Source organism: Anopheles nili, chromosome 2 (genome assembly GCF_943737925.1).
Source record: "Anopheles nili chromosome 2, idAnoNiliSN_F5_01, whole genome shotgun sequence".
NCBI lineage: Eukaryota > Metazoa > Arthropoda > Insecta > Diptera > Culicidae > Anopheles > Anopheles nili.
The window spans coordinates 30,119,567-30,146,229 of record NC_071291.1 but is presented as its reverse complement, the minus strand read 5'-3'; the positions used below and the strand labels follow the sequence as shown (position 1 = coordinate 30,146,229).

The following is a 26,663-nucleotide window of genomic DNA, read 5'->3' as shown; positions in this document are numbered from 1 at the left end:
TGATTTGGCAAAGATAAGCCAAATAGGTGGCATACGTGTATAAAAGATTCTAAAACATTCAGTAGACCACATGCTCAACCCCTTATGAAGCAGGAACCCGTAATAACGGCCCAATGCCGGTATTGCATTATTCTTCAGCGTTTTACTACCTGTCAAACGTGCTATCAATCTCTGGCAACCATTGCCACAACAATATCTTTGTTTGACGTACACGTTTGACAGTAGGATAAGCACGAGCCAAGCTAAAAATTTATATTATGATTAATTTTGGTATTCTGCGTAATATCATTGTATGTAAAAAATGACAATTGTTCATTGTGATGGAAAAAAATATATAAAAATCGATTCTCGATTAATTTAGAAATTTGAGATGTATCTCAAAATAAACGATATTAATATCAAACCAAAAGTTTTGTATTATAGGAATATATATTATATAACATATAATATAGTTCAGGAATATATGAGTATATTTGAAGTTTTGTTAGGTATTCGGGTGGATGGTTTATTTTGCTCCCGTATCCTTTTCTTTCCTCACAGACATTCCAAAAACGACAGTCCTTTGACGTTCAGTTGATAGAACGCAGGGCTCTTCTGCTGTTTTTGGATGTCGCACCAAGCAATAATAAATGAAAACCAAAGCCGTACGCTTCTTCGTGAATAGCGGTGCGAAACAATATTTATATGAAACATACAACCGCATTGAAATTCCTGATATTGAGCGCCTTTCGGTGAGCGTAATTGGAAGTTTAATTTGGCTGGTGAGATAGTCGGCGCACCAACCCTGTATTATGAGGCAGCGTTACAGCCCTGCTATACACGTTGTTTGCACGTTTTGCTTTGCGCTAGAATCTGAACAAGCGGTGCTACTCCAGGAACGTTTATTACTCGCATTATTCGCCGTGAAAACAATCACCACCCAAAGGACGATCCGGTGCCCGTGTGCCGAAGGACGGTAGGGACGTTTTGTACTACTTCCCGCTTTGGAGGCCCAACCGTGTTAGGAAGTAGATGCGCACCTTTTTTCCAATGTGAAAACGGTGTGCCTGTGCGTGCGAGTGCGTGTGTGCGATAAAGCAGCAGTGAGCATCGAAATATCACAATTCCGTGAAAAGAAAACCGGGCACCGTTACACAGTGTGCACCCGCGTCGAGGAAGACGTTGTGGGTAAAGCAGTTGGGAGCACCCAGCGGGAAAAATGTCGATTTTACTGCACGAAACCGGTGGTGGCAGCAGTGGCAGCAAAGTGTCAGCAGCTACAGCGACCACCCCAATCGAGGACAGCAACGACTCGCCGCCTGTCGTTACCGCAGCCGATCCTGATCCGACAACTAGCGAGTGCTGTACCGGCAAACGCAATTACGGGCTCACCTGGGAACAGTGCGTGCTAATGCTAGCACAAAAAACAGTCCTTGACGATGGATACGACGGTGACGGGGAGGAAACCATTCAGATGCCACCGGAGAACGGTTACCTTTCCGAAGAGCAATCCGTTCCGTCCAAAAGCCACTCAGACCATCAGCAGCAGCAGCACAACAACAATTTATTTCCGCTAAAGTGCTGCTGTTCGGCGTGCATCGTTTCGCGGGAGATGGTGATGCAGCTGTACATCGAAGATTGCCGGTACAACTCGCTCTGGGACCGATTGCAGTTGCTGATGAAGCAGTACTACGATCTCATACCGGAGTAAGTCGTGCTAGTTCCAGTATCGCCCAGCTACCGGTTCTTCTAGCAAAATATGCAAATAATACATTTCTTTCCGTTTACCACTCCACCAGGTCGGAGGACAACGCACTGTACAATGAATACGTAGAGCTACTGAGTAAATCGTCGCTGAAGTGGTTCTCGGATGCACGGTCGAACAAGAAAAACATAATCCAAATGTCACTGGCGTCCAACCTTCCGCTTTCGAACGAGATGGCCTTCGTGATGTTGACGAACGTGCTGAGCACGCGGGATCCGCACCAACTCTTTGAGCTGCTTTGCTTTCAGCTACGCTCGATCGTACAGGCGTACGGTGTCGGGTTCGAGAGTCTGTTCACCGAGAACCCAAACGACGGTAGCCGGACGTTTAATGCACCCGAGGTCCTGAACTACATCGTGAACGGGTACAAGAAGCTGTGCCAGTCAGCGCGAACTGTAACTCCATTGCTGTTCGAGCTTGAGCAGCGCCATCTAGCCAAGTTCAAACTCAGCTGGTGGCTGATCAATCAGCGGATCTTCCAGCGGTACTTCTACTACGAGGTGCAAAGCATCCTGCCCGAATGCATGCTCCGGCTGCGAGGTGCGCTACCCGAACGCGAGTATCAGGAGCAAGTCGGACGGTTTTTGAAGTTCGATAAGGAAATGACGGACGTCTCGCTCAGTTGGTCGGAAGTGTGGCCTCTGTTATATAACTATCACCGCGCGGTGGAGGACTGTGAACGGCGATATCGCCTCAACCGGGTGCATTCGTTGCTACAAACGATTCGAATGTCAGGGTTCACACCTAAATCTGCCGCACTATTCGATAAGCGTGAATTTTCTATGGTCGATTGCATGGATAACACAGACAGGAAGTTTACATGGGAGTTCGTGGTGCACTGTCTGCAAACGAAATGGATTCCCGGCATTAGGTCGCGCTTATCGATGGTGACGGAAAGTGCTAAGTGCGCAACGTGCAATTTGGCGCTAAACACGCACAATATGTAAGTGTATTTGTAAAAAAAAGCTTTTGAAGTGCCGCTATTATGAATAATAATAATGTCAATTTCTTTTAATTTTGCAGCGAATGCCGTTGTCAAACATGCATCATCGGCGGTGGAATATTTACTTACCGTCCGAAGAAGGAAATAAACGAACGCTGCTTAATGTGTTCGTGTGTAACTGCCAATGGTGCGTCTCATGAAAAGGATCATCAAAAGATGCTCAATATCGAAAGTGAAAACGTTTCTACAAATGGCCATTCGCTGCTCGAATCTGCACTCCGTATCAACGGCGAACCAAGAAAACAAAATGGTTTTACAAGCACTTCGCCATTGATTGGGAGCAAATCTCGAAAAGAGGACAACCAGGACAACGATACGTTAGAGGATTGCATTCCACTCGGGACTGCCACGAACGGTGACCAAGAGCTGTACCATATAGCGTGGGCCGTTTTTAAACATCTACCCGATCGGATACCGTACAAGTGGGACACCCTGGAACCTTACCATATCTGCTCCTTTCAGGCCGAACCCTGTAGCGTTATTGCGTGTCGTGTGGCGATGAACGTCGTCGCTATGCAGTACCCAACGAATATGTCCCGATTGTTGATCGAATCGTACCAACCAGTGGGTGAAAAATCACGCCGCATCATGGCCGACAACTGGAACGCGAAGGCTCGGAATTCTCTGCGCAAGTTCTGCGACAACGTAAACAAACGATGGCACGAAGAAATTGATGATCAAATACATCCGCTTCAGTTTATCGACATGTTCTGGTCACCGCAGAATTCGACCGTAAACCTGTCCAAGACCCGCGCGTCTGAGCTGGCCGAGTGGTTTATGTTCGACACGCAGATTCCCAAGCGCAACGTTTTCTATCAGTATTTCACAAAATTCTTCCTGCTCCAGGCGCACGATATCGAGCTTGACTTGAAACGGTTCAAGCAAGAGCGCGAATTGTCGGAACCGTCGAACCGCATGTGCGATAGTGTGGTGCAAAAGCACGACCCAGACGTGAACATCCTTGAAGCATGTCCGATGCCACTGTTGTCCTCGGCGACGTCGTCCACCTCGTCCTCATCGTCGTCCTCGTCGTCGTCGTGCCTGTCCAGCTCGAGCTCTCCGTCGTGTTCGGCGTGTTCGCTTTCTACCGTGCCTGCTGCGTCGCCGGTGGTGGCTGCGGCAGCTGCTGCTGCAGCGGCTTCGTCACCGCATGAGCCGCCGATCGAATTGTGTGACTCCGGCATAGGGATTAACACAATCGGCGAATGTAGCTGCACATGCAATCGCTGCGTAGTTGAGCTGTTAGCCATGTCCGAAAAGCTCTCGAAGAAGCTCGATACACCAAGAGGAGACATGTGGACGCAGCGCACTAAGTACGTGCGAAATGTTTACTGGCACAATCTTGTATGTCTCACTGATTCGTTTATTTTCCGTAGCATGCTTGAGAAAGAGCTCAAAGCGCTTCTGAAGGAACGAAATATGCTACAAGAGATGAAGCGAGAAATGCACGATCAACACCATGCAATAGACATAAAAATGATCTCGAGCAACGGAGTGAAACCAGCGAACGACGAAGCAAATGCTATGATTTCTGCATCGGAAGTGTCGAAAGATGTTCTGAATGTTATGATAGACCTATCAGATCCTTCGACCATCGTCTTAACAGAATTGATGCGTGAGGAAGTATTGCCTGTTGTTGCTTCTATCCCCGACAATGAAGAAAAACCAATGGCAGAAGCCAGTGATAGTAATTTACCAGAGGTAAGCAAGCCGCTAACAGAAGATGTTGGTACGCTGTCTTGCCAGGAGAAACATGTGGACACTTCTTCGTCAATTTTACCTGCGAGCGTAACCGTAGCTCCATCTAAATCACAACTAAACGAAAGCCATGCGAATGTGGTATCAAAAACGCCGAATTCGATTATTTCCCAACGACCGAGTGCCATCGCACAAGTGAAGCAGCAGCAGCCACTATCCCAAACGGCACCGAAAGTAGATCTGCAAACGCCAGTCAAACTGTCGGCCTTTGCCAAAATGGCAGCAAGCAAGATACCGACCGCTCAAAGTGATGCTACCGCAAAACCATCGCCCAACCGCGTTGCGGCGCCAGCGACTTCTGTCGTGCCAAAGCCAAAACAAACGGCTGGCGTTAGCCAATGCAGCAACGTGCACCGTCCAGCACCGCCAACGGTGACGACGGCTCAAGCGAACAATGCTAGTAAACTTTGCCCCTGCGGCATTCCTTCGCATGCTTCCGCTGTGAAGGGTGCCCCTGGTACGAAGACTAAACTGGGAACCTGCACGGGCCCAGCGGGACACGTTGCCGGTGCCACCCACACGAAGGAGGATCACAAGAAGTCCTGCCACCGCAATGGGGGCGCTGCCGGAGCTGCCGCTGGTGATAAGGCGGAAGGATCCTGTGTTTGTTACTATTGTACACTTTTCGGGCAGAGTGTATGTTTAGTTAGTTTCGAACTATGATTCGATCACGTGAAATATCGTATGCTAACATCATCTATTTCTCTTTTTTGCTTTTAGGAATGTAATCACAATCAACGTACAAACGAAACTCGAGAAAAGCTACGCAAGAAGCTGCAGATGAAAAATGACAAAATCTTCAATGAGGCAATGGAAAAGCAAAGACAGCTGATGCAGAAGAATAGCTCCACTAGTTCGACTCCGGTGGAGAAAGTAACTAAACCGCCATCTACAAGTGCTGTTGCAAACGGAAGTGCCGCTGTTGTCGCACCAGAATCAGCCAGCAAGCCGTGTAATGCAAGCAACAAAACTGTGCAGGCAACTGGTAGCCCTAGCCTCAAGCCGGCTCCGGCAGTCGATAAAGCCGGTAAAAAAGCGTCAAAGTCGGCTTCCGTTGCGACGCCTGGCAATGTTCGTTACGATCAGTCCATCGACGATCTGTTGCGGTATATTGAGGGTGATGGTAGTGGCTCAACGGACTCGAACGCCGGTAAAGCAAATGGCAAGTCTAGTCGCATCAACCCGGCGGAAAAAATCTCCCCGAAAAATCCCTCAGGTGCGGTAGCTCCTACGTTGCCTGCCACCACACCCATAAAGACAAGCGGGACGGCGTCGGCCGTCGAAAAGGAATCGGATACGATAAAGAAGGCAAAGCTGAATGAAAATCTGAAACTGATCAGTGAGCTAGATTTTCTGCGAGAAGTATTCTACGATTGTCAGAAGCAAGAACAGCAGGCCGAACAGTTGCTACAAAATGGGTCGTTTCTAACCAAGAAAGAGCGGAAAGAACTGCAAGCCAATATACAAGCATATCGCCAGAAAAAGAACGACATGCACGCTGGCATCAACGTGCTGGTGAGTAATATACGATGCGAAATACCTGAATATCCGTTTAAGCTAGATGCACTCTCAACACCGCCATCATGCTGCCCACCTGCGCAGCACCAGCAACACAAACAACCGACGCCTTCTGTTGCTAGGGAACCCGACCATGCTGGTATGAGGGCACCGTCAGGTGTCATGCCGCCTCCTCCGCCTTCAACCTTAAGTGGTGCAGGCAAAGCGTCCAGCAACGTTCGCCATGCGTCCACGCCTGCCAAACCACCAGAAACGATGGATCTCTTTCAGCAGGAAAACCAGCATGATCAAATGCTTCAGCAGCGTCTTCAACAGATGGAACAGCAAAAAACCGCTCATGGCGATCCGGCATCTCGCCAAATGGTCACGATAAAGCGTACGTTCCTGCCGCATACTGAACCTCAGGTGACAGTCACAGCTAAGGGCGAGTCTCCTGAGCAGGACCAAATTTTGTACACTTTCGTTAACGGCCAGATGGTGCCTATAAACGGGCCTGCCGGTGTCGGTGATATTCTTCACCATCGCCATTACCAGCAGCCGCAATGGTCCAAAGTAACGGCCAATGGAGATTGTGATAAAACAAACCCGCCAAGTGCACCCAACAGCAATTTTGAATGTATGTTGCAAAAGTTCGGCGATCCGTTGGTAGAGTTTAGTCCGCAAGAGCAACGCATCATGCAGCAATACTTTGAACAGTTCCTAGCAGCCGACGAACCTACCCCAAACAGGCGATCGTCGCGGTCGAAGAAAAAATCATCAAACGCCGTCGAGCAACAGCTAAAGCAGGCACTTTCGTACAATGAGCTGATACAGGATCGGGTGATGCGTAAGAGCGAGCAGCTCATACATAATCTGCAGAACGACCGTAAGGGTAATCCGGAGATACTAACGTTTGCACATGAGATGCAAAAAGCTCTACTAGAAATACAAAAGCAACCGAAAGGATCCGCCGAAGACGACGGAGGAGGTGTGTGCAAAGGTACCGTCCACGAAGCGCCTCGAACCACAAAAAAGGAACCGACGAAGACAACGGTTCCGTCCGACAGTACCGACCGGGCGGGAGGCAAAGCAAAAATCACTGCTTCTGCACACGTTGAATCAGGCAAAGGAAAGAAGAAAAGAGAACGGAAAACGGACAAACTGAAGGATGAAATCGAAGAAATTGTGGCGCGTCTAAATCTGTTAGACAGCGACGAAGAGGAATCCAAGCCGGCGGTTAAGCGGAAGCAAAAGGCTGCAACTGACACGAAAGCTCTCAATCGCAAGCAAAGCAAAGATTCTATCGTGTCTGGCAGTAGTGGAAGCGGTTGCGGTGTTAAGCAGCAGCCAAAATCGCAAGCGAAGCAGCAACCACCAGTGCAACAGCAGCAGCAGCGGCAGTCATCGGCGCGCACTGTGGAAGGAAAGCAGCAACCCTCGCAAGAGTCTCAGTCGAAGAAAAAAGAAAAATCAACAGAAGTGAAGCAAAAAGACACGAAAGCAAAAAGTAGTAAATGTGATCCTGTCGCACGGTCGAGCCAAGAAAATGGGAAAGCCCAGCAACAGAAACAGCATCTCACTACCGTCGATGCTGTAGCGACAAAGGACGAACCGGTGGAAAACCCCGTTGTTCGCAAGAAGCCTTCCAAAACCTTCATCGATCCCGAATTCGATAACAATGCGTTCCGATTGCTCAATTTGGATGAATCGGAATCTGAAGCGGATGAGGAAGACAACACGCCAGAACCCTCGCTAAAGGTTGAAAGCACACCAAGCCCAGAGGTCGTCCACGATCCAAAGAAGCTGCACGAGTCGTGCAAGGATACGGTACAGGCGTTGAAAGACCCCCAGTCAAGTGCTCCCGTGGCTGGGCAGCAGCGACACGACAAAGCCAAATCGCCACCCACATCCGGTGGAGCTGGTGGGGCAAAGGTTTCATCTGAGAAGGAGAGAAAAGGTTCCCAAAAGAAACCAGCCAAGCAGGAGCGGGATTCGAATCAACCGTCGTCCGGTGGTTCGTCATCCACCGCGGCTAAGCAGCAGAAGCGCGACGCCGACGCCCCGTCAGGGAAAGCCACTGTTCCGGCAGGGAATGATCCGGCAGCACCGCCAAAGAAGTTAACTCCGGCGCAAGCTATGGTGGAAAAAATCAGTGCCTTGTTGGATAGTCCGGGTCTGTCGAATCGGCAGCGCAAACAAATGATACGCCAGCTGGAGCAAGCTCAGGCCACGATCCAAACGCAGCTGCTACAAAATGCGGCCAAGGCGGCAAAGGCCAAGGTACAGGCGCAGGCTCAGCAAGAGAAGGCCCTTAATCAAAAGGTCAGCAGCACATCTAGCACGACCCCCAAGCCGACCAGTGCGGCGGGAGTTTCGCAAAAGCCCCGGTCGAGTAACGTCGGTGCTGCAGCAGTACCCAGCAGAAGCGACGGTAGGGCTCCTACGCCGAGCGGAAGCGTTGGAATGGGCAGCAGTCTAATGGAGCAGTTGAGAAGGGGCATTCGTGCCGAGGTGTTAGATCTTCCACCGGGGATCACACTGACCAGGCTTGACGCCATACAATCGGAAGCGTTACGTTTGAAGCGGGAATCGATTCCAATGAAAACGTTGACGCCCCCGGTGGACAGTACACCACCAGGGGGAGCCTTTGGTGGCGGCAACCCGATGAATCCAGGTATGTTCGTTGTGAATCCGATGTCCCCGATACCCGCGCCCGGTCAGGAATCGGTGATTATGGTTAACACCGGTAAGCTGCGGGGCAAGGAACAGTCATACCCTGACAGTCAAAGTGGTGGTGATCGGAAAAAGCGCAACAAACGTCGGAACAAAAATAAAACCAAGGATGCGGAAGCGAACGGATCGCATGCTGCAACCACCGTTCCGGCTTCGGCGGTGAGTGCTGCGATCGGGATCAAACAGCGAGGGGACGGAGGAAACATTGTGACGCTGCGCAATCCCATGTTCCACGGTGGCTCCGGGATGGCCACTGGAGAACCGATGCGTTCTGTACCCGGTGCGCCCGTGATGCCGGACGTGCAGGGAGCGCGAATGACACTCGGGTACGATCAACCCGCGACCATCTTCAAGAACGACAACGGAATGTTCACGATACGCAATCCGGCCCTCCACCATGCGCTGTCCGGTGGTGCGCCTCCGGAAGCGACCGGATTCCGCCCGTTCAACGCCGCCTATCTCGTAGAGAACGGCATCATGGCACCGTCTGGGAGCCCGCTTCAAGCGAACGGAGTCACACCGATGGTCACGGCGGCCGTGTCGGCCGGTTCCGGAACAACGCCGCTACACGGAACCAACCACATGCCGGCGTACTTACAGCACTACCAATCGCCCGTCCTGGACGACGGTTTAGAACCGCGTAAGTGCAAATCCGTCATCGGCAGCGAGATGAAGAACGCACAAAAGCAGAAGCAACACTCACTGCAGCAGGGCGCTGCGGTTGGCCAGTCGGGTGCGAGAAGCTGGAACGGAGCGACAGTCCCCGGACACGATCTCTTTGCCACGGGTTCGCCCTCGTCCGCGATTGGTGATGGAATGGGCGGTCGTGGTGAACCGAATTATTCGGGTTTCAACCACTACGGCTTGACCGGACAAGAGCTGCTCCACTCGGGACCGGTAGCTCCGGCAGGTTACGGCGGTGGTTCCATGTTGGGGTCGTCTGGGTATTACCCGGGCACGTCCGGCAGTGGAGCAAACATACCCAAGGGAGCGGCCAGTCCGCACATGGGCCCAGAACGGCCGCACGGATTGTCGTATCTGGGTGGTGTGGACGCAACCGGATGTGCAGGCAGCTTGGCGACGCACTGCTGCGACGATGATGGCCCACCGGGCGCCTATTTTAACGGTGGCGGTCTTGGAGGGCTTACTCCGTCGGGCATGAGTGCCATGAACCGGTACGATGATCTTGCCTTTCTGCAAAACCTACAGCCAGGTCAGCGGCTCAACAGCGAGGTAAGGCATATCCTGGCTTTCATGCAGCCCCCGGATCTAGTTAACACGTGTTTTTATCGCTTTTTTTTGTCCCTATGTAAAGGTTACCATACATAGCATTAATGAGTCTAAGATGCGACGGCAACAGGCGCAGAGCTATGCACACGACATTCAAATCACACCTATACCGGCACCGACTTCGCCTGGCAACGCCACCACCGGCTGTCAAGCGATGGCGGCAGGATCAACAGCGTCCGGGTCTATGTCCTTGCAGCACATGATGCACGCCGCGAAGCATCACACGCATCGGCAGCAGCAGGTTCCGCGGGACAATCAGCTGCACATGGCCGAACTCAGCCCCAGCTCCGGTTCGGTTGGTTCCGGGAGCGGATCGATAACGGGGGCCGGCAGGGCGCTTAACGATTTCTTAGAGAGCAGGGCTTCGGGTGGCAGCAGTTCGTCCATTTCTGCCGACTTTCTAGCTACTTCCTTGGAACTGGACACCAAAAATTACCTGCACGACTATCAACTGGGACAGCTGGAGCAACAGATGCATGATTTGCAGTTGCAATCTCAACAACAGCAGCAGCAGCTATCGGACGATTATCGAGGTAACTGGCGCTACAGCATATAAATGTCATGATCCGTACTTACACCGCTTGTTCACTTGTAGATCACTTATACGCGCCAAAGCAACCGGTAAGCATGGGCGAACTAGATACGAGTGAGTACTTCTTCCCTGCACCATCCGGCAGCGGCAGAGGTAGCAGCAACAGTAGTAGCAACAACAATAACAGCAGAACCGCTAAGCCGATCGGAACATCCGCGATGTCTACGGCTCATTCAGCATCTTCGATCGATGCCGCGAGTGATGCTGTCGATGTGTCCGCGGAAGAATGCAACCCCGGGGGTGTGAGCATCGGTGGCGAAGAGCTGCAACGACCTCAGCAACCACCGATCGGAACGCCCTCCTACAAGAACCATCAGCAGCAGCAGCAGCGGTTGCAGCAAAACGAAACACCCGGCGCAATCATGTACCCGGCCACAGCGGACAGTCCGGCCTCGTCGGTGTCCGTGTTCGATGGTATCTCTTCCTCGCTGAGCAGTCAGGCACATTCGTTCGACGATCTGTGCTCGGGTTTGCCAACGTCGTCCTCACCACCGAGCTCGATCTTCGGTGGCAATGGGGGGGCTGTGTGTGGTGTAAATTTAAACGCGCACCTTAACATCCACCAAGTGCCGCACGTTCCGAACGACCGGCCAAAGTCGGGCTCGATGTCGATGCTTTCGAGTGGAGTGGTGGATCACAGCACCATGCGTGACAGTCCGACGGGTGTGAGCAATTAGAGCAACCGTAGTACAGCGGACGAATGGTAGCACCGGTTCCATTGTAGGCTTAAGTAGATTGAGTTGTGACGTGGAGGCTCAGGTCAGGGAATGTCTCTACGCTACGGCATGTTGGTAGACGATCGAACATGCTTACTCCAGGTTCCGGAAAGCCACCTCCATTATGGAGTTTGCGCAATAGCTGAACCAATCAGAGTAGGAAGCAATTAGCATCGGCATCTGTACTAGCATATTTTTTTCTGTATTGGAAAACCGAACCGTCAGTCGCGGCGTGCTATAGTTGGACCAATAATCGAGAACATAATCGATCTCAATGACGCATCTGGCCCCATTCGATTGGCGCCTGTACAGTAAGACAAGCTCACACACTAGTACGTCCTCCCGATCGATACGATCTTGTTGATATGACCGACTGCCATCACTTATTACATTTTCCTTAAACCTGTTACATGAAAGGGCTCTTAAAGAGCAGCCAGAATGTCGAGTGTCGTTCGATTTGTGCTCGCCTTTGCTTAGAATAGGCATTAAACATGTGGTCCGCCGATAGAGAGCAGGGGTGCATTGGTCAGTAAATATACCACCCCGGTGTTATTTGTATCATTGCGTGCGTTTAAAGAATGTGTTCACCACGTCTGACGTTTCGTGCATTGCATTTTGGGGTTGTAGCAGAACAGCACATGACTACATACGTCTCGTTCCTTGCCGCTCCGTGCTAAAATTGTTGATGAACTGGTTTGTTCTGCGTGTGTCTTCGACGCTGCACGGCAGAAATGAAACTTTTTCTATTCAGTTGAACGTTACTGTACATACAATTCCCAGCCAACTGATACCAACTCGAAATGATACTCCGTTCCGTTTAACAATGAAATAACATGGGGATCTGTGGGATGTAAAAATAAGCATGCGCTTCAAAACGGCGAAAATCATATAGATGCAAATACACGCGCGAAAATATAGTAAGCATGAAACGTGAACTTGTCTTCTACAGTGAATTGAGAAATGCGTTGAAAACATCGTCATCGTTCCCGTCAATGGCTAAAATGCATGGTCCATGTTGAAGGGGTCTAAAGTGTGATTAAGGTATAGTGTCTCGTTTCCGCCACGCCTTTCGATAGGGACATTTAATTAATCGGAATTTCTGCACGTGGCCAACGTAGTGCTGGTGCGATTTTCTTTGGTCAGTGGCTAACACTGTGAGAAAATGTGGGAAGTACTTATACTGTTCCACCCACTGAAGAGGTTTTTTTTTTAACATTTTTAGTGTTAAATGAAACATCTGACCCAACGTCCTTTAAGCACGTGCGGTATAAAGCCTAGATGAGATATGTACACTTAGTTATATATTAAGGATTGAGACGAGATTTTTTAAAAGAAGAATCGTAAAAATTGCATCTCCGTACATGAGACAGTACCACATATCGTTCTAAGTCTTCTTTCTAAGTCCAAACTTAGTTTTAAAGAGAACGTTCTGTTTTTTTGATGATGAAACATATCTACTTATAAATAAATTCCAAAGATGGGTTGAATCACAATTCTGTAGCTTAATCTTCAGCAGTAGTACCATGCAAATTTGCAGACAATATCGTCAAATCTATGTAAATGCATATGAACAGCAACACCTCACAACAAGTTTTTTGTTTAATATTTAAGTGTATTTAATTTAGTTTTTTTTTTAATTTAAGTTTATTCATTTTCATCGTTTCTTTCATCAGCTTTCATCAGTTGCATCGATCAGCTTCTTTCAGAATGCTGGATTGGAGCAGTGGGATTCAAATCTGAGTCTGAATGACGTTGTAAGTGCTCTTTCAGCCCGAGTGCGTGCAAATAATCGACAGGCTTACAGTGTCAACAAAAAAAGGTACAAGCTTTCCGCTATTGGTAGAACAGCAAGTCCTCTACATTGTTTCCAATCATTTTTCCCTATAAAAATAGCACGTTTGTTAAGATACAGTCGCCTCATTTGGTCCAGGGCAAACAAACTTTCCTAGCTTTTGGAATGTATGATTAAACATGTTTATGTCTGTCATAAGCATTTGTAGGATTTTGATAAAACTCTGACTATTGCGATATTGCTGTTCAAGGTTGGAAAATATTTTGACATCAATTTCTTTTGTTGTAATGCATGCGTTAATGTGTGTTGCATTCTGAAAAGTTGCTCATCCCTGTTAGAATGAGGCAATAAAAGCATACTAACTGCCAACATGAGCCGATTTTCCAACATTTGCATCCATTTCACTGTGCATTCCCTGCGATTATGTCGCAGACAGTGGTATATTCTCCTGTCATGGGAAAATTACATCCTAAATTTTGGCTTTTGCTAGTAGCCGGTCTGTTACTTGTGTTGATGTGTTTTAATCGTACTTTCTTGAATCATAATAATTCGTACAGTGAAATTTTTCAAAACCATGTGAAACAAAGTCCAGACGGCTCAAACTCAAAGTATTCGAAAGATTTAAGTGCAGGGTTTCGTCTACTGACTTCTCGATTAGTGATACATCCTGACGTTCTGAAACGAAAGAGAAGACTAGCTAACGGCTATGTGTATCCGTTGTTTCGCTATGCCGCCAATTCAGTTTACAATCCTGCAAACGACCCAGTAAAATTATATCTTGAATCACCTACCCTCTATCCTGCGTACGACTCCCGCGGCTATAATAGAAACAGTATAGACAGATTATCGTATAATACTCCTGTCAACTACCACCCTACAAACGCTCCATGCAATTATTGCTACTGCCCATATCCCTTGAGGGCGCGCAATAAAATGTGCTACCATTGTAGAACTTGTTTCCCAACCACGGAAGGGCCTACAACGGCGGATCCTGGAATGGATACTACAACGGCGGATCCTGGAATGGATACTACAACGGCGGATCCTGGAATGGATACTACAACGGCGGATCCTGGAATGGATACTACAACGGCGGATCCTGGAATGGATACTACAACGGCGGATCCTGGAATGGATACTACAACGGTGGATCCTGGAATGGATACTACAACGGCGGATCCTGGAATGGATACTACGACTCCTGTAATGGATGAAGATGAAGATACAGATGAAGATACAAATGAAGAAGATGAAGATACAAATGAAGAAGATGAAAATGATGATACAAATGAAGAAGATGAAAATGATGATACAAATGAAGAAGATGAAGATACAAATGAAGAAGATGAAAATGATGATACAAATGAAGAAGATGAAGATACAAATGAAGAAGATGAAAATGATGATACAAATGAAGAAGATGAAGATACAAATGAAGAAGATGAAAATGAAGATGAAAATGATGATACAAATGAAGAAGATGAAGATGAAAATGAAGATGAAGATTAAAACGATGATGAAATGACAATGAAGTTGAACATCCATATTAAGAACAAAAAGAAGATGATGAAGTCCGCAATAAAAATAATTGAATTTGAAAATTTTATGCAGATACAAAGAATTAAGATACTAAAAAGAGGGTGACGTGAAAACCTATAATGAACGACAACTTATTTTATAAGCAGGATGTTGATCAAACTGTGAGCATTTCTGGTAAACATAAAGAGTATGATGCTTCTTCAATAAAATCATCATTCCTCACGTTCATTTGAATGAGCTACAACAATGTGAGTTTAAAATCGAACCTAGAATTTGCATGTTAGTATGCTTAAGTATGTTAGTTTACAGTTGGTGCTACAAAACTCCAGATTAGCCGTGTTTTCCAATTTCAAATCAATAACGTGTTACAACGATCATTCGCTCGTTTCTTCTTCGATTAGTAAGAAAAAAATTTGATTGAATAAAAAGCTCTACTTAGTATGCTTAGTGGGCATGTTAAGGTCATGATTGAAAATCTCTTTTGAATCATAACTTGTTAAGCTTTCTTCCGATATAAAACATCAAAAGCATTGCAGCGATTTAACCAGTGTACATCATGTCATGCTCGTATATAAAGAAATATTGCTTTGCCCGCAATACATTCCTTCTGCTGAATTACCATCCATTGTTCCATTTAAATTACTCGTTTTTATTCCATTTACATTCTTTCGATTCTTGTTATACAGTTTTAGTGTGTGCTATGTGATGAGTTGCATCGGAGTCCAATGGTTCTGGTGGAAGAACACTTAATTTCGCCCACCAAATTATTTCCGAATTTGAGCAAAAAGAGGTGAAAATTGAAAAGCCTATTTGTAATATAATCAGGTCTCGTCGTGTGCTTTTCTAAAACGGTTTCTATGTCAAAAAGCCATTTTAAGACTACAAGTAGCTCATTATGAAAAAAAAACCCTTATTATAAGCATATTCTCCATCATCATAAAAAATAAACTGTCAGAAAAAGAGAAAGAACTATGGTGGCAATCGTTTGTATATTATTGACAAATATTAACACTTCTGATTTTTCTAGTAGTGCTTCGGTTATCCTTGCGGGTTTATCGCAAACGATCGTGATAATCGTAATTAGTGAAAAGCTATAAAACCATGTGTGTCAAATAAATCAGAAACCTAACAAAGGGTTCACAAATTACTTAGAGAACTCCATCCCAGAGCGGCAAGTACTAAATTCCCGTCCAGTGCTAAATCAAGAGAGTGGAAAAACGAGAGAGAAGACAAGCTTATAGTTATATGGATTTATAACTAACGATTCCGAATAAAACAACTCCCAATGAAAACTACATCCATATTGACTGTATATCGGAACGGAATGTCTGAATCCGTATTTCGATGTTCTCGTAGCTTTTACTTAAATAATGAGTAAAGCCGCAGTACAGTTCGCCTGTATGACACAATTCGATAAATGCTCGATACAATGATTCCTATTGCCCATATCCATTAAAAGGGGCACAATAAATTGCACTACCATTATACGACTATAGGAAACTAAGACGGAGGAGGCTACAAAAAAAGATATTATAACTGAAGAAATTTCAACTGTAGTAATCGAATAGGAATATGAGGATGGTGATGAAAATAAAGCCGATTATTCAGTTTCTCTCAAAAACTACTACAGCATTTTTTATTTTTTCAATATTAATTTTTAAAAATCCTTCTAGAACTTAAGTTGTATTCGATGTTGAGGTTAACGTTCAAAGTGATAGATAGTTTCTCGAAAATCTTTGAGTAAATTGAGAAAACAGCTCATAAATTCTACAATTTCTAAACAGAAATTCCATTAATAGTAAATCAAACTCTTCGTCTTAAATCATGTTTATAATGGACTTGGAGTACAACGGTAAACTATATCACTGGTTGATTATGCACTGGTTCAATCAAGATGTAACATATATTGCTAACTATGAATGATGAAATAGTTATATGTTAATTTAGTACGTTTAATTTACAAAATTTATTTTTCAAACAAATATAATAAAGGAAAAAAAAGGTTCCTCAATCCGTAGGGTGGGCGGTAGGCCACCTTAAATACTTATCAAGCACGCCCACCTTTTTTGCTTTTGTTAAAATTCTGCGGTTACTGCTTGTCTTTAACCTATGCTAGTAATGAGTCGGTGGCTAGTATCGGAGTCGACAGGTTCTAGCTGCAGAACAATGTAATTCGCCCAGCAGACTATTACCGAGCTTTAGCATAAAGTGTCGAAAGTAGAGAAGTGAAGTGAGAGTATATTCGAGCCCCATCGTGTATTCGAGCCTCATAGTTTCTTGGTCAAACAGTTATTTCAAAACTACGAGGGGTGAGAAGTAAACTTTTAAAAAACTCATAATAACCTGACGGAGGGTAATCAAAAGGTTATCATTATTCTCAACTAACAGAAGAAAAGGAAGAACTATGGTGGCAATTGGGCATCTATTAATGCGGAAAAATATAAATTCAAGATTTATGATCTCGTTAGTGGTTATTCTCTTAACTATACTGGTTTACTTCAATCGATCGTTTAAGAATGATAAAATCTCATTCAGTGAAAAGCTGGAAAGCAGAGTGTTTCACATGAATCCACAATCAAACAAAGAGGTCACAACTTACATGGAGAGCTCCATCTTAGAGCGGCAACTACTAAATTCCCGTCTAGTGTCATATCAGAACAGTGGTAAAAGAGAGAGAAGACAAGCTTACGACTATGTGCAGTTACAAATAACGATTCCATATAAAACTACTCCAAATCTGAACTACTTTTCTATAAAAGATCCTATAAAAGTGTACCTTGTGCCACCAGCTTACTATACTGAGTCGATGTACGGTTCTCGTGGGATATACGTACATAAACAGTATAGTCCACCGTATAGTACGCCTACATACCATCGTTCGATAAATATTCAACACAATTATTGCTATTGCCCATATCCATTAAAGGCGAACAATAAAATGTACTACCATTGTAGGACTTGTTTTCCGCGAGTTTCTACAATAGAAATGAACAGAACCACAGCAGCTGTAACAAGTGCAACAATTATCACATCAGGCATTACGACTACAACAGTTGGACCGAGTAGTTCAACTAGTTCCACGACCACTACGCCTGCAACATTTACAGACACGACTACAACAAGTATATTTACTAGCTCATCTACGGACACAACTCTAACAGAGGAGCCAAACACTTCAACAACAGCTGCCACGACCACTACGCCTGCAACATCTACAGACACGATTACAACAAGTGTATCTACTAGTTCATCTACAGACACAACTACAACAAGTGTATCTACTAGCTCATCTACAGACACAACTCTAACAGAGGAGCCAAACACTTCAACTACTAGCTCATCTACAGACACGACTACAACAAGTGTATCTACTAGCTCATCTACAGACACAACTACAACAAGTATATTTACTAGCTCATCTACAGACACAACTCTAACAGAGGAGCCAAACACATCAACAACAGCTGCCACGACCACTACGCCTGCAACATCTACGGACACGACTACAACAAGTGTATCTAGTAGCTCATTTACAGACACGACTACAACAAGTGTATCTACTAGTTCATCTACAGACACAACTACAACAAGTGTATCTACTAGCTCATCTACAGACACAACTCTAACAGAGGAGCCAAACACTTCAACTACTAGCTCATCTACAGACACAACTACAACAAGTGTATCTACTAGCTCATCTACAGACACAACTACAACAAGTGTATCTACTAGCTCATCTACGGACACGACTACAACGGTTGCACCGACTAGTTCAACTACTGTTACGATCACTACAACAATACTTACTAGTACAACAACCACTGCAATACCAACAACAACCACGACAACGAGTACAACAGTCATCACCCCAAATACTACACTTAATAGTACAACAGCGGCCACTACTATATCGACTACACTGAGTACTAGCACAACAGTCATGACTACAACAGCAACTCCTAGGCGAACAACAGCCACCACTACAGATGAACCGAAAAAAACAACAACTACGACAACTTCACAAGGAACTACAACAACGACCACGACAAAAAAACCAGGTGGTACCGGTGCTACTCCTAAAGATTAGCGATCCTATCCATTGAGCTCATTATTATTTAAATATAAAAATTTAATATAAAAAGAGTTTTCGAATTGTATGGTAATGTGTGATAAACTTTAATATAGCCAATGGCCATAATATAGAATAATTTTGTCTAGAGGCTTTGTTAATATAACATTTTCTAGTTTGACACAGTGACTGTACTCTATCCTTATTCATGAAATTCATTCGAAATCTAACTTTATTCATTCTTTTGTGTCCGAGACGTTTAATGCTGCTTAACCCAATGGATTTTGGATGTTGTGAAGACATCCTTCTTAGACAAAAATTGCGTAAAAGCAGTTAAATGATGGTGATTAGCGACCGTTTTACTGAACGAAAATATGGTGGTCGTACGTGCCTAAACGTTTCGTTCCAAAATGTTGTGACTTACATGCCTGGTGCAAAAGCTCTTCGAATGAACAAACTAGTTTAGTTCCATTCGGACCATTAAAAGCAGTAAAATGCATGTGCAGGACGGGCTAATACTGTTGCTTCTCACACAGCAAGTACAAGTGACTCTTCAAGCGCCGGTAGAGGATATTGGATGGAACGTTCCGAGTGCAAAATTCCACCTACAAAGAGTATGGAGAAATGGTCCGTTTCATTTCGAAAGTGATCAGTTTGAGCCTACCCGATGGGAATGGCACGATGCAAAGGCACGGATGTCTATGCGTCAAAGACTTCTGCAAAATGGTTACTTGTTAGGTGGTAACATGCGGAAACTTCCGGAAAATGATGGAAACGGGCAAAACATAGACTATTCTCGAATGCAAGAAGAAGGTTATAGTGCCACAATATCAGATCATAGCTCCATCAGTGCAACGATAAACAGTGTGGCATATCGTGCTGATATTGATAACAGAACAGTGCTCACGTTGCCCGCGCATCCTTGGGAAAAATCTGCTATCAACACATCAATCAAGGCTTATAAACAACTCGCTACTAAGCTTCCACAAAAGTTATACGAACGACAAGATTTGGATCCAAAAAAAGATACCGAATTGGTTCGCGATTCGGAAGGGATATGCGCTGTTTGCGGAGGACTCGTAACGACTATAGCTCCGTCATTCGATAATGTGCCATTACCGTCGGTACCGTTGGCGTATCATCTGCCTGGACCCAACAATCAGATACTACCTATTCCATCGCAACCAAATATTTTAGGTGATATTACATCACACGCTCAATATATTTCTGGTGCAGCCCGAGATGTACCTTACATTAGGGTTGGTTTGGCGACAGTATTCCCGCAAACACGCACATCTGCAACTGAGAAAGCCCAAATGTTGGAAGCTTCAGCAACGACAAAACGATATAACAGTTTCCCACCTTCAAACGAGCAGGTTACACACACGCTAAATAAGCACGACTCTAAAGTAATGGAAACTACAGAGAGTCTACCGAATATTAGCTCTACTATTTCATCCAACGTTCAGCCTTCTCGCACAAGTGTACTAGCTACGACCTTATTAGTTAATACTCCAACAACACTCCACTCTCTTAGAACATCAAAACAGCAGCGGAAACGAAACGCTGTCTCAAGTAAACCGCCAAACATTAGGAAGCTGTCAACAACACGATCGTATGCAACTGTTTCAACAACTCGATCGTTGAGTATATTGAATAAAACGGTGTTTACGGTAGCGTCCTCTACCGGGGAAGTTTTTAGAACAACCGCAATTTCGGCGCCTCCTCAATGCAAAACACTAACGTCTTCTATTTCGATAACAACTCCAGCAACTCCGCAACACACAGATGATAGCACAACAACTCAACCCATCGCTTTGTTAAATGACTCTAACCTATTACACGAGTTATCTACAGAAGCAGTATCTTCAACTATCTCCCATTGGTCATCAACAGAAGGCATTCCACCGTCCTCTTCTAGTTTGATACCTATATCAACAAGCGCACAACAATTAAGAGCTCAACCCGCTAATTTGCTAAATCAAACGAAGTTTTCAACAGAGCAATGTACCAAACCGATTACTCAAACAACAGCTCGTCAAATTCCAAGAAGTGAGACTTGTTTATCTAATTCAACTACACCAATATCAACATCAAGTCTTTGTACCGGGCCTTTCGATACGACGAGTTTCGGAAGGGATAACATTTTGCAAACACCTTCATCTACAGCCCGCACGTCTCGAAGCATGGTGCCAGTAACAAAGCTCACCAAATCGACAGATGTAGACTCCCGTGCGATGTTACTCGATGCTGCTCGTACACTCGAAACAATCCATTCCACTTGCAGTCCTACCGGCACATCTGCCAGTGAAGATTGTTTCGACACCCTTTACTCTGCGGAAAACCTTCCAGAGACGCTTCCGGAGCTTCCAATGACTAAATTTATAATTGAAAACGAATATTTCGAGGAAGAAGCAATACGCGGGGGTATTATTTCAGTTATTATGCACGCAATCTGTGCCTTGCTACAATCCATTCTGGATGCAATCGTGTACCTATTCACAGGCTGTGATCCAAGCGCCCAAGAGATCAAGACTACGAATCATTCGCAAACTGAAGCTGTAGCACCATAGAAGTAGCAATAGAAAAAGAGGAAATAGCAAGTAGAAATGAACGATAAGATTTGATATTTTATTATTATAATGCCAATCGCATGTCTGCTGAAGTTTACATGAAGCGCGCTGTATATACGTGTTATGCGTTCTCACATCTATCATTGGGGAATATTCTAACTAAACTAAGATCACAAAAGTGGCATTGTCGCGAAAAATGGTCCGCAAACACGGTGGGGTGTGGAAAGGGAGCGGACAATGCGAGTGAAAAAGTTTGACATTGCAAGATTCTACAATTACAATCATATGACCACGAGCAACTGAAGTTAACCGACGGTAATTGACGGTAACCGTACTTCTAATCGAGAGATTGCAATAAGTAATGAGTTGGTTCACTTCTAGGTGGTCAGTATGTCCGATATGGTCGACACGTTGTCACCAGCCATGTTGTGTTCGTCTTGAAACCGAGCGTAACGCACGTGAGGTGACGATTGAGCACGCGCCCTTAGGGGCACGGTGTGAAGCTCGTCCGCTAGCCGCAACACGGACTTCCGTCGTCGATAGGCTATGGCAATGACTAGCATAAGCAGCGCACCGATACCAACGGCACTGGTAATGGCATATCCAATGGATGAGGATGCCAACGGTTGGTTATACAACGAGGTACTACCAGTTCTGTTGCCGCCTTGCAGCAGTGCACTGGGACCATTATCAGGGACAGACGTGTTTGAGGTCGAAGCAATAGGAAAGCTTTCCGCAGGTGGTTCCGTGTTGACGGTGCTTGCCGAGGATAGTGTCACCATATCACTCTCGGTAGTAGACACAACGTCTGACATGGCTGGGCTATCGGTGGTTGACCACAACCCTGTGGTTGGAACGGTCGCTATATGTTCTACTCCATCTGTGGACTTTGTAGATGTCGTGGGATTCGTAGAGCTTGGAAAAGATTCTGACACCATTTCAAACGATACAGCCGTAGCTTCTGTCGATACAAGTACCGTGTTCGTGCGATTATAGTCTGGCTCAGTCTCATTCGATATCCTTTAAATAAATACATATTATAAGTTAAAATACCTCATCTGTGTTGACTAGAAATTCTACGTATTATACAATCAAACGAGCCAATCCAAACTCCATATTGTCTCACCTCAAGTATGCTATCTTAGTACAGTTGCACTGCACCTCGTCGGTTGCCGTTTCCAAGGTAATGCAGTGTCTACTGCTCCAAACATCACCCTCCCAAAGTTGACACTACAAATCGAATAAATGTATATTAGTCAATGCAATTGTCAGCAAACCACTAGAATCTATTGTGCCTCCACGTACCGTGACGTTTGGCAATTGGCGACCATCCAATGACCACAGGAAATAGTCACTTCTCCAGTTCACCAACGTCCATATGCCGCTTTTCTCGACAGCCAGCAGGAATGCTTCGTAAAATCCTAAATCCAGCTCACGTGTGTCGCGTTCGACAAACAAATCCCTTGCGTAGTAGATGCGCCCAAGACATATGTACTCCGTTTCGGTAAAAGCATCCGCAAACTGTGACCGACCAGCAGGCGAACTTAAAAGCACCTTGTTGGGAACCTGTAACCGTCGAAAGTCTATCTCCGCCACGCTCCGGTAACGAGACATTTCCAGTGTGATCAGCTGTCCAACGTACACGTAATGCGTCTCCACGGAGCAATAGTTCTTGGTAGCCTGATGGACAAAGTTCTGTAGCCTTGTGCGTGCATCTCGTGCCACGGTGGCGTTTTCTGACACAGTAAGGCTCTCCATCAGGGACAGTTTTGTGTTGGTATTGGTGGCAATCTGCGTCACCGGTTGTCCTGCGGCCGAATGGCTCGAGCGCTTCAGACGTGCAACATGTTGCTCCGCTATTGGATCCATCAGTTCCAGCAGTTGCTGGAATAGCACGTGGTTGGTTGCTTCTTCCAGATCTAGGATGGGTTTCGCTTGAATCACAAATTCTTGGATCGAAGCATCGGTTAGGTACGTCGTTTCACGGTATACTTTGCCGATGTGTTCGATGGATCGTTTAAGCATCGTCGCAAACTGCTCATACGTACTGCCGTATTGGGGTGAGTTTTGGTTTCGCAGCGTGATCAGTAGCTCAAAAGCGGTCTTTAAAGCTTCGCGTAAGTTAAGCCGATCGAAGAACCCATCAATGGATTGCAGTGCGAATGTAATATCGTTCTCTGAGCGTGTCCTCCCGGACAGTACGCGTACCTCAGGACCAATAGTCTTTGAGCAGGCATCTCGCGAATCGCAAATGATGCAGTACGTTGCTACGCTTCCGTTTTTGGTGTATGGTAGAATCGTTTCAGCGGATGTTATCTCATAGTACGTGCCTACATTAATGTCCACTCCATCAGCCACATACCAGAAGCTGTATCTCAGCGGATAATCCCCCTCCAAATCGTTCGCAATTGCGGTGGACATCTTGTACATCGTTTCTAGAGCCATTCCACCTTCCATGGGTGTTACCTCGATCGACATCAACTGTGGGGCACCGTTTGTTTCCAGCACAAACGTCGCGTGACTGCTGATCAGATTGCGAACCGTAGCTCGTTGACTTGCCACCTTACTATCGTCTATCGGCTCCGGGCAGATCGTTTGCAGGCGAATCTTGTAGCGCACATTCGGTTCCAGCCCTTTCCACGAAGCAGCTAAATCCGCACCGGGAATGGATAGTACAACATCCCTTACGACAGTGTCGTTCCCATAGTCGACCAGTTCGGAGAGGAAGTTTTCTTCGATGTCACGAATAACGAATCCTTCCCAGTTAGCAGCATTCGGCAGCGTGGCTGGATCGAAGTATGCAAACCCATCTTCACGCACTACGGTCCAGTTGGAGGAGCAATCTGGTACGAGTCCGGCTATGCTCACGAGCAGCTCAAACTGTTCCCCAGCAACGGCAGGATACCGAGACCACTCCAGCACACGCACCGAAGGAGTCACCTTCGGATGTACAGTCAGTGTAGAGCGACAAACCGATCGGTTCGACCCATCACCACCCACAGATGCCGTGATCTCATACTGACCTTCTCGATAGAAAACCATCGCAGTCTCCTCGCTAATATCGATCGTGTCTTCGCACGTCTGCTCAACGCCTTCCTTCCGACAAGACCACACAATCTCTCCCCCCAACACGTACGATCGGATACGCACTGGTTGGCTTACTCCAACTACGGCATCCACCGGAAACAGAACCACCTGCGGGTGTCGATGCAAAACTGTGACCTGCATACGTGCCTTCGCCAGGACCTCGTCCTCAACGGATGTCGAGTACACCACCACCTGAATGGCGTACGTGTGTCCGGCAGCAAGACTGTTTGCAGGCACTCGAAGTGTCTTTGAACGTTCCATCACCACGGCTAGGATCGGATCACTTCCGTTGAATCCTTCGAGCGACCAACGGAAGAAGTAGTCCACTCGAGGCCGGCAAAAGATTAGCTCAGCCGACACGCGGTACTCTACGTCGACGTAAGACACCTCAGCACCAAGCAGCAGCAAGGACACGTCATCATCTGTCCGCATCGATCCGCCATGTTCGTACGAAGCACCCTGGTCCGCGTTTCGGTACGTCATCGTGAAGTTCTGCTCCTCGGTTTCGGTTCCATCGGAAGCAACTCCGACGACTCCTAGCGTGTACATCACACCAGGCAGCAGTTCATCGGTACCGACCGTCATCTGACCGGACTGTGCGATCGTTTCTCGATCGCGCCGGAGGCGTTGTTCCAATTGCCGTACAGCACGCCACAAACCGACCGTGTGTCGTTGGCTGATGAATCCTTTTTCGTCCAGCAGCGTGAAGTACGTCCTTACGCGGTATTGCAAATGTTGGCCACCATTGGTCTGAAAGCTGTTTGAAAAATGAGTGTAAAGCACCATCAATATGTACCAGTCACGCTGGAACCAGGGAGAAATGTACGGCTATTCACAAGAGTGGCAACATGCATAAATAATAAATGCAAGGATACACACTCATGGGTGGAAAATCGATAATTCGTACGTTCTCTGTGCGCGCGTCTTACCCGATCGTGAGCTGCCGGACAGGATTCGTAAAATTCCCGCCCGGGACTCCATCTTCAATAGGACGAGTTTTAGGGTTACAGATGAACTCGGGTGCTATTATGCGGAAGGCGGGCTTTTCCTGAGAAACGAAAGCATGCAAGCTATGAAAACGGAATCTTGATTTACCAGAGAAAGATGATCGCTACCGTTCTCTGCTAAATGTATTTTGTTGAGTTATTTAACAGTATGATAAAAAGGATGTACTTACCGCACAGGACATCCCCATCAACACCACCAAACACACCCAGCACAGCATCGAAGGAACCTGTGCTACACGGGGGAGATTCATGTTTCGACTGGTGCTTAGTGCAGGGAGATACGATTGCAAAGCCAACCATGCCTTGGACCACAGCAGGCCACGATTTCTGCAGCTAAGCGACAGATAGCAACCACACAAGCGGCCCTCTCGCGTGCAACTAATATGGTTAAATCTCAGGTTGTGTGGCGCCCTGTCGCCGATGGTTCGTCCTTACCCGGGCGTGGTACAATAAACTCGCGAGGACACGCGAAAGGTGCGTCCTGTTGTAGAGTTTCCCGACGGTAGGGACGGTTAGAAATAATAAAGCTCCGTCCGTTCGGTGCCCGCTGTCGTTTCTCCTCTACCGATTGATCGATTGGCGAACGCTCGGAAGGTCCGGCCCTGCACCTGGCCGACTGACCCAGAAGGAAAGGATACACACTACCAACGGTAACACTACCAACACACCGTCACACGAGTGGTCAAGCAAATTATACGCTTACGGAATAGGGAAGTGAAACAATTTCCCTAATGGAATGTCACGCAATTCCCACACACACACACACACTATCACGGAAATTTACTCCACAGAACACACTTTCGCCTTTCGCGAACCTAATTAATTCGCTGATATTCGCTATTGTGTTGCAAAATGAAGGATAACGAATATGCCAAACATAACCGTCGAAATGCGGCACTCTCGTACAACTGTAAACGAACGAACCGCAGCATTCTGTTTGGGAGCGTATCCTTGTGCCGGTTGAACGGGACCCGTTGCTAGGATACCGGGACGGCATGTACTGAGTGTGTGTGTGTGCACCTACATGTCTTCGGTTGCTTTGGTGTGCGCGGCTGGGTATATCGTTTTTCTGTTCTTTTCCATCCTCGCTTACCTCTCTAATCAGACCCTCGAGGTCGAGTATATTTCATGGTGTCCCTCCACGGCACAGGGCTGCGTAGCTGTACACTGTTTCACGTCTCCGAACCGCACACGAATACGCCGGGTGTGCCCAGATGTAATCAGAGCCCTCGAGTGCCCTATTCCTTCTACACAACCGCGCAG

The 26,663-nt window shown here is 46.4% G+C and overlaps 3 protein-coding genes across 3 annotated transcripts; 2 read left to right on the top strand and 1 right to left on the bottom strand.

Moving 5' to 3' along the window:
* Positions 1–1,198: 1,198 nt before the first annotated feature.
* On the top strand, positions 1,199–11,294 carry LOC128721235 (uncharacterized). The gene is made up of 8 exons (XM_053814972.1): positions 1,199–1,686; positions 1,779–2,687; positions 2,768–4,060; positions 4,124–4,626; positions 4,681–5,150; positions 5,226–9,968; positions 10,051–10,558; positions 10,621–11,294. Exons 1-8 carry the CDS (start codon positions 1,199–1,201, stop codon positions 11,292–11,294), a joined length of 9,588 nt encoding a protein of 3,195 aa, XP_053670947.1.
* A 1,785-nt stretch (positions 11,295–13,079) lies between these two features.
* Positions 13,080–18,751, top strand: LOC128721225 (uncharacterized). Its single transcript, XM_053814961.1, has 3 exons — positions 13,080–13,087; positions 14,099–14,328; positions 17,772–18,751. Exons 1-3 carry the CDS (start codon positions 13,080–13,082, stop codon positions 18,749–18,751), a joined length of 1,218 nt encoding a protein of 405 aa, XP_053670936.1.
* Positions 18,752–21,683: 2,932 nt separating this feature from the next.
* Positions 21,684–25,700, bottom strand: LOC128721217 (uncharacterized). The gene is made up of 6 exons (XM_053814948.1): positions 25,571–25,700; positions 25,489–25,514; positions 25,323–25,441; positions 22,612–25,150; positions 22,433–22,536; positions 21,684–22,326 (listed from the first exon to the last, which is right to left on the bottom strand). The coding sequence occupies exons 1-6, from the start codon at positions 25,698–25,700 to the stop codon at positions 21,684–21,686; spliced, it is 3,561 nt and encodes a 1,186-aa protein (XP_053670923.1).
* Positions 25,701–26,663: the final 963 nt, after the last annotated feature.

What these genes read in the sequence shown, in the direction of transcription:
- LOC128721235 (XM_053814972.1), top strand. Translation starts at nt 1,199, where the DNA reads ATGTCGATTTTACTGCACGAAACCGGTGGTGGCAGCAGTGGCAGCAAA. An exon ending in TACTACGATCTCATACCGGA is followed by an intron (nt 1,687 to 1,778) that starts GTAAGTCGTGCT and finishes CCACTCCACCAG; the next exon opens with GTCGGAGGACAACGCACTGT. An exon ending in GTCAGCGGCTCAACAGCGAG is followed by an intron (nt 9,969 to 10,050) that starts GTAAGGCATATC and finishes CCCTATGTAAAG; the next exon opens with GTTACCATACATAGCATTAA.
- LOC128721225 (XM_053814961.1), top strand. An exon ending in GAATGGATACTACGACTCCT is followed by an intron (nt 14,329 to 17,771) that starts GTAATGGATGAA and finishes CAACATTTACAG; the next exon opens with ACACGACTACAACAAGTATA.
- LOC128721217 (XM_053814948.1), bottom strand. Translation starts at nt 25,700, where the DNA reads ATGGTTGGCTTTGCAATCGTATCTCCCTGCACTAAGCACCAGTCGAAA. An exon ending in GTAGCGATCATCTTTCTCTG is followed by an intron (nt 25,442 to 25,488) that starts GTAAATCAAGAT and finishes TTCGTTTCTCAG; the next exon opens with GAAAAGCCCGCCTTCCGCAT. An exon ending in GTCCGGCAGCTCACGATCGG is followed by an intron (nt 25,151 to 25,322) that starts GTAAGACGCGCG and finishes TTTTTCAAACAG; the next exon opens with CTTTCAGACCAATGGTGGCC.